Genomic DNA, 12,713 nt, shown 5'->3' with positions numbered 1-12,713 from the left:
GGTTTAGGAAGTAGAGGAGGATGAGGGACTGGGAGACTGTGTTTTGCAAGGGGATAAAGATTGGAATAGGAGACAGTGAGTTAGGTAGTGAAGGGACTAGAGAGGAGATGAAGTGACCTAGAAGGTACAAGATGTTAGCAACAAGGATCTGACAGGTGGAGTAAACTTTAGAAGAAGTTGTTGAGGGGGAGAGTCTGAGAGTGGGCATGGGACACATGGAGCATGCCAATTGGTATGCTAAAGATTGAGAGAAAAGAAGTAGCCAATTCTGAAAAGCATTTCGGGAGACTTGATTTCTTCAGGGGAAGGCTGGGATTCATTGAACCCCAGAAAAGAGAAAGAATGTGAAGGGAATGAGGAGGACTTAGAGATATAGGGGACTTTGTTGATAGAATGGAAGCACCCTGAGGGCAGGTACTGTTCCATTTCTGTATTTGTATCCTCAGCTAGCATAGTGCCTGACACACTGATTGGGAAGAAGCCTAGCCTGATAGAAAGGACACTGGATTTGGTGTTAGAAGACTGGAGTTCAAATCCCCATTGAGTCACTTGTGTGTGATGCTGAGCAAATCTCTTAAACTCTCTAGTTTCCTCACTTCTAAAATGAAGAGGCTACACCCAATGACCTCTTAAAGTTCCTTCAGCTCTAAATCTCATGATGCTAAAATTGATTAACAATGAAGAGGGATCTAGTGGGTTCAGTGGAAAGGCAGGAGGGGGAAAGAGAAGGCTAGAATTGAGTTTACTATTGTCATGGGGGTTGGCAACAATCTCTGGGTGGCACATGAATACAATAGTTAGAAGTCTGAGACAGAATAATGTAGTGGAAAAAGTACAAGATTGAGAGTCAGGGAACCTGGATTGAAATCCAGAATCTGTTACTTATTAACCATGTGACCTCAGGTAATTTAAATTCAGATACTAACCCTGGGCAAATCACTTATCTTTAAAATGGGTAAAGTAAAGCCAATGACCTCCAAGGTCCTTTCCATCTTTAAGTTTATGATCCTATGATCCTAAGTCACTTAGCCTCTCTGGGTCTCAGTTTACTAATCTGTAAAATAAAGGGATTAGATAATCTCTAAGGGTCTCTTCTTCCTCTCAGTCTATGACTCTGTGACCTACCCATCATTCTTACTTATTGATGCAGCTCTCATAGTTGAAAGTGGCCTTGAAGCCATAGATGGAGAATGTGACGATACTGGCAAAGATGGACGTGGAACTGTTAATCAGAGACACAATGATGGCATGCTTCTGGCAATTGTTGGACGGCTCATTGTAGCTGGCAAAGGCAATCAGGCTGCCAAACCCAAGGCCAAGGGAGAAGAAGATCTGTGTGGCCGCATTGATCCAGGCTTTGGGGTTCGCTAACTGCTCTAGCTGAAAAGTCAAAGGTGGAGGAGAAACTGATCAGAGCATCAGGGCATACTGGCTACCCTGGCACCAGGGTTTGTAACATGGAAATACATTAACAAGCAGTTATTAAATGCTTACTATGTGCCAGGCACCATGCTGCTGAGGATGCAAAGAAAGTCAAAAAAACAAAAACAATCCCACCCCACCCCCCAAACCAGTCCTTACTCTCAAGGAATATCTATACTCAATTATGGATGTTATTTGGATAGTATGTGATAAATTTGGAAAGCTAAGTGGGGGTCAGATGTTGGAGAGTTTTCAATTCTCAGCTGACAAATTTATACTTTATCCTAGAGGAAACTGCGAGCTATGGAAGATTTTTGAGTAGGGGAGTAATTTGGTCAGATCAATGCCTAGGAAGTTTATTTTGGCAGTAGTGTGGAGGATGGATTGGCAAAGAAGACTGGAAGCAAAGACCAATTGAGAAGCTCTTCAAATAATCCAAGGGAGATGGGACAAGGATTTGAATTAGGGCACTAGCAATGTGAAAAGACAGAAGAGGAATGTGAAAGATGGAGTGGAGGTAGAATTGGGGGGATCTGGACACCGATTAGATAGTATGGGTCTGCAATCAGTAATCCAATTCCCTCATTTTGTAGATGAAGACACTGAATCAAAATGACAACATTATTCTGTTTATTTTATCATTGAGAAAACTAAGCAATAAAGGTCCAGAGACATTAGGGGACTAGCCCCAAGATGAAGCAGCCAGAAAGTGACAGACCTCGAGCAGGTATCTAGGGCTTTTGATTCTAAGATCCAGGCTCTTTCTACCACACACCTTTTTTCCTCTTTCCAACCACAATGAAGGCAGAACCCACAGCAAGTGAAAGATTTATGTTCTAGGACTTTGGCTATTGTCTTGACTACAATAGGGAAGTTTGGAAAAGAGCAGGGGTCTGAGAATAAAGGTAATGAATTCTGTTTTGGATACGGGGAGTCAGATGCCGATGGGACATGCATTTAAGATGTCCAAGTGGCAGCTGGTGATGTGAGCCCGCAGCACAGGAGAAAGGTTAGGACTGGATGTATAGATCTGAAAATGACCTGTGTAAAGGGGATCATTGGAAAGACAATATATAAAAAGAAGTTAGATAGATCTGTATATGTATGTGTGGGGAGGGTGGGCAACTGGAAGGCTATCAAGGGAAATGAAGGTTCATCCTTACCTTGGGTGTGAACATGTACACAAGGCCATTAATGGCTCCATGCAGGGTGAGACCCCGAATCAAATAGATGATGAGAACAAAGTAAGGCAGAGATGCAGTTACATAGACCACCTATGGGAGCCAGAAGATCTAGGTTAACCTCTTTAGAGACAGGAGTCTTGCCCACCTCTCTGTTACCAGCCCCCAACCCTTTAGTCATTGGAGAAGGGGAAATGAAGCCTAGCTATGCCTGCAGTGAAGCCCCCTCTGACCACCTAAGAGCTGCCTATAGAGTGAATTTTGGTCAGTAGAGGTTTATTTCCTCATGGACTTAGATTTTCATTGCAAGCCTATTTTATGTTCTGCTTTTGGTGATTTTCATTGAGTACTGGCACTAATATGCATGAATAGGTGGATAGGATAGTGGATAGGATACTGAAATTGGAGTTAGGAAGACCTGAGTTCAAATTCCACCTCAGATAACTTACTGAGTGATGCTACGCAAATTGATTAACTATTTTGTGCCTCGTTTTCCCCTTTTGTAAAACTCTAAACCTGTGACCTTACAAGAAACGTTGGAATAAGGGAAGCTCTGTTATTTACAAGAATCTTTTTGTAATGTTAACAGCTGTAACCTTCCAATAAATGCAATAGCTTATTATATATAAATAACTCTTGTAATATTAATAATAGTAATATTGTAAAATATATATATATACATATATATATAACAATGTAATAATTTGTAAAGTAGAGAATCCTTGGGAATGTTAACAATGGCCCAGAATTTTTATGGACCTTTGGGTTTTCTTGGACAGGTTTTTTCAAAGAAGGGTATTGTGAAAAATAGGGCTTATGGGTAGCATGAGTTTGACCATGACTCTGAACTACTATTACTGCTACTACTGCTATTACTGCTACTACTACCACTACTACTATTACTACTACTACTACTACTACTACTACTACTACTACTACTACTTCTGCTGTTGCTGCTGCTATTACTTGTGATTCTATAGTGGAAATCTAGCCTGACTAGTGTAATGGAATTCCTTGAGGTAATGAAGTCACTATAGGATTGGAGGAAATGTTTTGTCAGGAATAGGAAACTGGTTTAGATCTAGGAAAGAGATGGTAGGGATAAATTTTAGGTACATCTGTAGAGAGAAGGCTAGATTGGCACCTCCTCTAGAATCAAGATGATTCTTACTTAATGAATTTAACAATGATGTGGAAAAAGATAGAACTATAAAAAACTCAAAAACCCTACATAGTTCATGGAATGCCCTATGACCCTTTGAGGGAAATAATACATTCAGTAACATCTCCATTTTGCAGATGAAGAAACTGAGACTTAAACAGGTTAAGTGACTTGCCCACAGTCACACACACCTAGTAAATATCAGAGGTAGAATATGAATCTAGGACTTCTTGTTACCCAGTCTTTCTGGTTCCAAAGCCTCTATTTACCATGTCGCAGCTAATTCACATTACAGCTCCAAAATAGATTGTTAAAGGAGGTGATTCATATTTCTGGGGTCACTTCACAGACAGCAGTCATGACATCTCATAAAATTTCTCTTTCTGCCATTATAGACACAAAATAAAAGATTGCCTAGATCATTGATCTGCTCCCCCCCCCCCAAAATGAAAAATCTTAGGTTCTTTCATTGTTTGTTGTGTGATGGGAAAGAGAAATTTAGGACAAGGGGTTTTTAACTGAACCTCTTATTTATCAGACACTTCTTGCCTGCCTTGTTGAACTAGTCAAGGGACCTGGGTGGAGGGTTCAAGTCAACAAAGTTTGCAACCTTGTGATCTGTCACCTCTGATTGGTGATTTGAATCCATGCCCTTCTACTCTTCAAACTGGTAACTTGTAATCCCTCCCCTTAAGCTCAAATGGACCTTTCAGAACCTTCCTTCCAGTGTCATGTTGTAACAAACACAGGTCTTACCTTGCCAGTTGACTCTGTGCCTCTCAGAATGCACAGATATACCACTAGCCACGCTAAGATGAGACACAAGGCCTGTTCCCACTGGATATCCCCATTCTCCTGAATGGAGGGTGAGATATTGAGGGTTTTCCGGTACCAAAAGTACTGAGTTGCTGAGGCTTGTTCGCATTCCTCATCATAACCCGTGAGGTTGCTATTCAATGGACAGCTGGACCATGGCAAGGGATCCTTTGGGATCAAAACAATTATTATACAAAGCACTGGGTAGTGGAAGAATAAAGGACCGAAGTGGGAGAGGAAGGTGGGCATGGAGGGCAGATAGGAAGGGAATGAGCATTTATACAGCACCTACTGTATACCAGGTACTATGCTAAGTGCTTTTCAAATATTATCTAACATAATTTTCACAACACCCCTGAGAGATAGGTGCTATTATTATCTCTATTTTGCCGTTGAGGAAACTGAGGCAAACAGGTTAAGTGATTTCTCAGGGTCACACAGCTAGTCAGTATGCAAACTCAAATTTGAACTCAGGTCTTCATGACTCCAGGTTCTATGTTCCATCTACCACACCACCTAACTGCCTCATAGACAGAACTGAGACCAAGAGGCAACCAAAAGGCAACTCCAGAGGTAAGAAGGACAAGGAGCTAGGGGATCTGCCAAGAGGGAAAAGAATGAAGACCATGCTTGGAAGCAGAGCCAGAAGATCTAAGGACAAATCCAGCCAAACTCAGAAAGAAGACGGGGCCAGAGATGGACCAAATGGAGAAGTAGCAAAGCACTCTGGTGAAAGAAAGAGAAGACAGCATGTCAATCAGTGATGAGAGGACCAGACAAAAATACTGCACTACACAGAGAGGCAGAGGCAAATACAACAGTGACTACCACTGGCATAGGGCAGAGAAGCCCTCACTATCTGTAAAAAAAGTAATGGGGATTAGATTTTGGACTGTCTTAGGCTATAGTGGGCTTGAGATGTTGGTAGTAAAGGCTGTGGGTCACTGCTTCCCTCAGACAAATATTTGAACATATCTACCGTTCCAACAATCTACTTTCATCCAAATATGCCTCATTCATCTTCCAGAGGGTAGGGCTCAGAGCTTGTTTGTGCATGACCCAGAATAGTTTGAAATCATAAGAGGAAATACAGTGGTAGAGAAGGTTTTCTACAGATATGTGTTAATATACTTTTTCTTAAATAGCTGGAAGGGATATGAAATACTTGATGTTAATGCAGATAAGAAAGCCAAAGAAAGCCGAGATCTAGAGAGGTTTATTGATTTGTCTGAGATTACACATTTTGTTACTAGAAGAGATCGGTTTTCTTTTTTCTTTTTAAAAAGCATGTCTTTAAAAATATTAAAATTTAAAATTAAATAAACAATTATTTATTTAAAACAATTAAAATAATTCAATTAAATATTAAAATAATCTAAAATAAATATTTTAAAATATTGCATATTAAAATAGTTAAATAAATAAAATTAAATATTACAAATATGAAAATATTTTAAAAAAATATTAAATCAGCTAGATTGGCACCTTGGAGGGAGTGCTGCACCCAGAATCAGGACAACCTAAGTTTAAATTTTGTCTCAGATGCTCCCTAGCTAAGTAAGCCATTTAATTTCTCTCTCCTTCAATTTTCTCATCTGAAAAATGAGGATGATAATAGCATCTCCCTCACAGAGTAATTGTGAGGATCGAATGAGATAACACATATAGAGGGTTTTGCAAATCTAAGCTCTGTATAAATATTGGCCCCAGATATTTACTAGCTATGTGACCAGGCTAGTCATTTAACCCTATTTTCCTTAGTTTCCTCATCTATAAAAGTGAGCTGGAGAAGGAAAGGCAAACCACTCCAGTATCTTTGCCAAGAAAATGCCAAATGGGGTCATGGAGAGTTGGACACAACTGAAATGACTGAACAACAAGAACAAATTGTTAGTTGTTAGTGACCCCTTTTGTTTCAACCTCAGTGACTTGTGAATATTTTGATATCCATTCCCCCTATCCTTATCCTACTCCAAACTGAAACTTTCTTAGAAAGAAAAAGAAAGGAAGGAAGACAGAAAGGAAGGAAGGAAGGAAGACAGACAGACAGACAGAAAGAAAGAAAGAAAGAAAGAAAGAAAGAAAGAAAGAAAGAAAAAGAGGGAAAGAAAGAAAGAGAAAGAAAAAAAGAAAGAAAGGAGGGAAAGAAAGAAAGAAAAAGAAAGAAAGAAAGAAGGAAAGGAAGGAAGAAAAAGAAAGAAAGAAGGAAGGAAAGAAAGAAAGAAAAATACAAGCAGGACAGAGTGTGCCCTTGTCATTCTGTCTTTTGGTGGTGAGGAGTAAGATCAGTCTCATCATTTGATCTCTAGGACTGTCACTGGGTTTTCCTTGGTCTTTGGTTTACTAATGGGGTCATTACATTTATATTGTCACAGTCACTGTATATGATGCTGTTAGAGTTCTGCTTAGGCACTCTGCTTATATTTCTCTGAATCTTGCCTTATCTTCAAAACTTACTTTGGAATAGTATTCTATCGCATTCATATAACAAAGTCTTTTTCATTTTCCATTTGATGGGGACACATTTCATTTCCATTTTTTTTTTTTTGCTAATGCCAAGAGCAAGACCATGAATATCTTAGTACATCTATCTTTGACTTCTTGATGAATACACACAGAATTGTTTCAAAAGGTATGAATTGATTAATCACTTTTCTTAAATAATTGTTGTTGATATGCAAAATAATTGGACCAATTCCACAGATCACTATTAGTTAACTGATGTACCTGTCTTCCCACAGTAATACAACATTTATTCTTCCTGAATTTCTTTGTATCATTTTTGTCTGTATTCAGAGTGTAATAGGAAATCTCAGTTTTAATTTGCATTTCTTTTATTTTTAATGATTTGGAGCAGATTTTTCAAATAGTTATTATAGTTTGCAATTATATTTTTGAAAACTTTGCTTATATCCAAGGATGTGCCATTTAACAACTGGTTTAAAAACAACTTCTCTAAAAAAAGCTTCATTATTAACATTTTCTCCATCACTTTCTTACATCTAGGCAATCAACAAAAAAATAAACCACATACTGATTCGTTGAGTTTGGGGATTTTCAAGTTGAATGCTCACATTGAAAATTTAACAATTGTCTCTTCTAATCCTGTACTAGCTTGCTCAAACACACCCCTACTTATATCCATTGTCTACTCATCCACTGGAAATGGCTCTTACGATGTCATATATTTCTATTAATTCCCTCCATATCTTGGATATCAGATTTTATTGATATTTGATGAAAATATTTTTCCCACCCGACAGTTCTTCTTACTCTGTTTCTTGATTTTGTTTGTGCAAAAGTCTGAAAATTTAATGTAATCAAAATTGCCTACTTTCCTTCATAATCTTTTCTTTCTTTTATTTCCTTCATCACTTGTGGAGCTAAGGATTCTCTCTCAGCCATAATTGGGAAAGGCACCTCCTTCTAATTTCCTCTCTTTCGGCTGTTGTTTTTTTTTAATGATGTAATCTATAATCAAGTCACATTTTATCTGGTATATGGTGTAAGATGCTGGTCTAATCTAATATCTGCCAAACTGCTTTCCAGTTTTCCCAGCCGTTCCTGTCATAGGAAGTCCTTCCCTTTATAATTTATGTTCTTGGGTTTTTCAAATACTGGGTGCCTGTTTTTGATTGTTTGTTTCTTTATTATCCAGTATGTTCACCTATTGAATTTTTCTGTTGCTCTTTTAATGCAATACCAAATAGTTAATATGACTGCTGTTTTATAATACAGTTTGCTATCTGGTAATGATATGCCCTCTTCATCATGGCTTTTAATTTTTTTCCTTCCTTCAACAGGATTGTTATTGTTTTGTCTAATTCTAAAAATCTACCCTTAACAATTTGATTGGTATAGCAATATATCTCAAAGTTAATTTAGGTAGTCTGTGATTTTTATTATATTAACACACAAGCAAACAATCTCTCCAACTATTCCTTCACTTATTTTTTCTTGCATTTTATTTTTTAAATTCTGACCTTAATACCAAACAAAATGAAAATTTCCATATATGAAGTAAAACAAAAGAGAGAATTCTTTCAAAATATGTGAGAATAATAAATATATAATGTATTGTGCTATATAATGCATATATAATAATAATAAAATAAATATGTAACTTTCAAAGTGGTCCTACTTATTTTTTATTTTTTATGGCCCTCATTATATTCTCTCCTGTGAATTTTTTTCAATACTTCAATAAATAACTAACTTTTCTTTTTCCTTTTTTTGGAACCTAAACCTCTCTTCTCCCTTCTACCCCCTCCATTAAATTGAAAAGAAAAGTAAAACAAAACTCCTATAGTAAATACATGTAGTTAAGCAAAACAAATTCACACATTAGCCAAGTACAAAAATCTAAGTCTTATTCTCTTCCTTTATTTCTATAAAGAATGGTTTATAGTTATATTTATATGAATCTTTCAAGTGCCTCGGATTTAACTCATGCATTTCATACATTTGCTCTTGGTAGGATTATAGAAAGGCAGTGTTGAATAGGGAATAGACAGTCTATCTTACGGCCATAAAGATCTGAGTTTGAGTCCTTCCCCCTCACCCCAACTTCAGCCCCCAATATACATACATACTGTCTGGGTGACCCTGGGAACATCATGGGTCTTCTTAGTGCTCTACACAACTTTCCAAGACTACAAGTTGTAGAAAAGGTGCTGAATTGTATTGGTTGAAGGAGTTTGCTTTGTTGGGAGTTCCCTATATTAGTGAAAATGCAGGGCCATTCCAGGGCTGTGCTGGTAAGCATTTAACAACTGGCTCTCCAGTTAAAAATGTATGCTTGCCATGCTTTTAAATTTAATCTGCATTATTAACATTTTCCCATCATTTTCTTAAGTATAGGCAATCAACAAAAGAATAAATTGATTTATAGTATCTGATTTATAGCATCTGCCAATTTTTAAGGTGTAAATGTTCACACTGAAAATTTAGCAGTTAGTTCTCTCTAAGCGTATAAACATATGAAGCACAGGTGGCACAATAGATAAAGCTTGGGCCTGGAATTGGGAAGATGGAAGATCAAACCTGGCCTCAGACACTTCTTGACTGTGTGACTCTGGACAAATCATTATGCCATGTTTGTCTCAGTTTCCTCATCTGTAAAATGAGCTGGAGAAGGAAATGGCAAATCTCTGGTATCTCTACCAAGAAAACCCCAAATGGGGTTATGAAGAGTCAGATTTGACTGAAAACAACACCATGACAAAACCATATGAACTGGCTCTAGCTTCCCTGGTATGTTCCCTATGCCTGGAGAAATTTTTTTAAAAAAGTTATTTATTTTAAGTTTTCAACATTCTTTTCCACAAAATTTTGAGTTCCAAATTTTCTCCCCATCTCTCCCCTCTTCCCACCCCAAAGTGTCAGGCATTCTAATTACCCCTACCACCAATCTGCCCTCCCTTCTAACATCCCTCCTTCCCTTATCCCTATCTTCTCTTTTGTCCTGTAGGGCAAGATAAATTTCTATACCCCATTACCTGTATTTCTTGTTTCCCAGTTGTATGCAAGAACAATACTTAACAATTGTTCCTAAAACTTTGAGTTCCAACTTCTACTCTTTCCTCCCCCCCTCATCCCCATTGAGAAGGCAAACAGTTCAATATAAGCTATATATGTGTAGTTTTGCAAATGACTTCCATAATAGTCATGTTATATAAGACTAACTATATTTCCCTCCATCCTATCCTGCCCCCCATTTCTTCTATTCTCTCTTTTGACCTTGTCCCTCCCCAAGAGTGCTGACTTCTAATTGTTCCCTCCTCCTATTGCCCTCCTTTCCATCATCCCCCCACACCCTGCTTATCCCTTCTCCCTTGCTTTCCTGTATTGTAAGATGGGTTTTCATACCAAAGTGAGTGTGCATTTTATTCCTTCCTTGAGTCAAATGTGATGAGAGTAAGCTTCACATTTTCTCTCTCACCTTACCCCCCTTTTTCCCTCCATTGAAAAGTCTTTTTGTTGCCTCTTTTGTGAGAGATAATTTGCCCCATTCCATTTCTCCCTTTCTCCTCCCAACATATTCCTCTCTCACCACTTAATTTCACTTTTTTAGATATGATCCCTTCCTATTCAACTCACCCTGCGCTCTCTTGCTCTCTCTCCATATGTGTGTGTGTGTGTGTGTGTGTGTGTGTGTATAATCCCACCAACTACCCAGATACTGAAAAAAGTTTCAAGAGTTACAAATATTGTCTTTCCATGTAGGAATGTTCAACTTTAGTAAGTCCCTTATGATTTTTCTTTCCTGTTTACCTTTTCATGCTTCTCTTGATTCTTGTGTTTGAAAGTCAAATTTTCTTTTCAGCTCTGGTCTTTTCATCAAGAATGCTTGAAAGTCCTCTATTTCATTGAAAGATCATTTTTCCCCCTGAAGTATTATACTCAGTTTTGCTGGGTAGTGATTTTTGGTTTTAGTCCTAGCTCCTTTGACTTATAGGATATCATATTATACTCTCTTGGATCCTTTTGTGTAGAAGCTGCTAGATTTTGTGTTATCCTGATTGTTTTTCCACAGCACTCAAACTGTTTCTTTCTATCTGCTTGCAATATCTTCTCCTTGACTTGGGGACTCTGGAATTTGGCCACAATGTTCCTAGGAGTTTCTCTTTTTTGGATCTCTTTCAGGAGGTGATTGGTGGAGTCTTTCAATATCAATTTTATCCTCTGGTTCTAGAACATCAGGGCAGTTTTCCTTGATAATTTCATGAAAGATGATGTTTAGGCTCTTTTTTTTGGTCACGGCTTTCAGGTAGTCCCATAATTTTTAAACTTTCTCTCCTGGATCTATTCTCCAGGTCAGTTGTTTTTCCAATGAGATATTTCACATTATCTTCCATTTTTTCATTCTTTTGGTTTTGTTTTGTGATGTCTTGGTTTCTCATAAAGTCATTAGCCTCCATCTGTTCCATTCTAATTTTGAAAGAACTATTTTCTTCAGTGAGCTTTTGAACCTCCTTTTCCATTTGGCTAATTCTGCTTTTTAAAGCATTGTTTTCCTCATTAGCTTTTTGAAAGTCTTTTGCCAAATGAGTTAGCCTACTTTTAAAGGTGTTATTTTCTTCAGCATTTTTTGGGTGTCCTTTAGCACGTTGTTGACTCGCTTTTCATGATTTTCTCGCATCTCTCTCATTGCTCTTCTCAGTTTTTCCTCCACCTCTCTTACTTGATTTTCAAAATCCTTTTTGAGCTCTTCCATGACCTGAGACCATCGAATATTTATTTTGGATGTTTGGTTTACGGAAGCCTTGACTTTTATGTCTTTCCCTGATGGTAAGCACTATTCTTCCTCATCTGAAAGGATGGGAGAAGATATCTGTTCATCAAGAAAATAACCTTCTATAGTCTTATTTTTTCTCCCTTTTTTGGGCATTTTCCCAACCAGTTACTTGACTTTTGAATCCTTTGTCAAGAGTAGAGTACACTCTGGGTATCTGTAAGATCTCAGTTCCTCCAAGGTGGCACAATTAAGTGTGTACACTGGTCTGGAAGCAACCAGAAACTTTTGTGCCCAGAATCTGTGAGTAGTAGAGTTTCCTTTCCACAACCACCTGGCCTCCAGTTCCACCAAGCCAGCATTGGGGGCTGAGATTCAGATAAGCTGCTCAATTCCCCCAGGAGCATTAGGTGGGGGGCAGGGCCTCCACACAGGGCTGAGGTAAGGATCAACTGCTCAGTTTCCCTAGGGGTTTTATGATCCAATAATGGATGGGGATGGCTGTGGGAGCTGCTGCCACCTGATGTGGCCTCTGCTGCTGCTGCTTCCTGAGCTTGGAGCTATGGGAAGACCCTGCTCTCTTCTCGGCCAGCTGAAAAATATCTTTCACTGACCTTTGGCACCTATGGGTTGAAGGATCTGCAAACCACTGCTACTGCTGCTGGGGATTCCACCCCTCAGGCCTGCTTGGGTCCTCCTCCAGTGCTATGCCCCGTGGCCAAGGCTGGGCGGGGTGCCACTCCATGACTGGTCCAATAGACCTTTCCTGTTGGCCTTTCAGGTCACCCTGGGCTGGAAATCTCCACTCTGTTGTTCTGTGGTTTCTGCTGCTCTAGAATTTGTTGAGAGTCGTTCTTTACGGGTATTTTATGGGTTATAGGGGAAGAACTAGTGTATG

General features: G+C 38.6%; 1 protein-coding gene across 1 annotated transcript in view; it reads right to left on the bottom strand.

Annotated features, from left to right (window-relative positions):
• Positions 1-12,713, bottom strand: part of SLC6A20 (solute carrier family 6 member 20) — a 60,215-nt gene that overhangs the window by 17,856 nt on the left and 29,646 nt on the right. Inside the window, exons 4-6 of the mRNA XM_072651387.1 lie at positions 4,522-4,749; positions 2,586-2,696; positions 1,139-1,380 (exon numbers count right to left, since the gene is read on the bottom strand). Coding sequence (XP_072507488.1) covers positions 1,139-1,380; positions 2,586-2,696; positions 4,522-4,749 — 581 coding nt within the window. The remainder of the gene's footprint in view (positions 1-1,138; positions 1,381-2,585; positions 2,697-4,521; positions 4,750-12,713) is intronic.

Source organism: Notamacropus eugenii, chromosome 3, assembly GCF_028372415.1.
Source record: "Notamacropus eugenii isolate mMacEug1 chromosome 3, mMacEug1.pri_v2, whole genome shotgun sequence".
Classification (NCBI taxonomy): Eukaryota; Metazoa; Chordata; class Mammalia; order Diprotodontia; family Macropodidae; genus Notamacropus; species Notamacropus eugenii.
The sequence above is the reverse complement of the archived record's forward strand: the minus strand, read 5'-3'. Positions and strand labels throughout refer to the sequence as shown.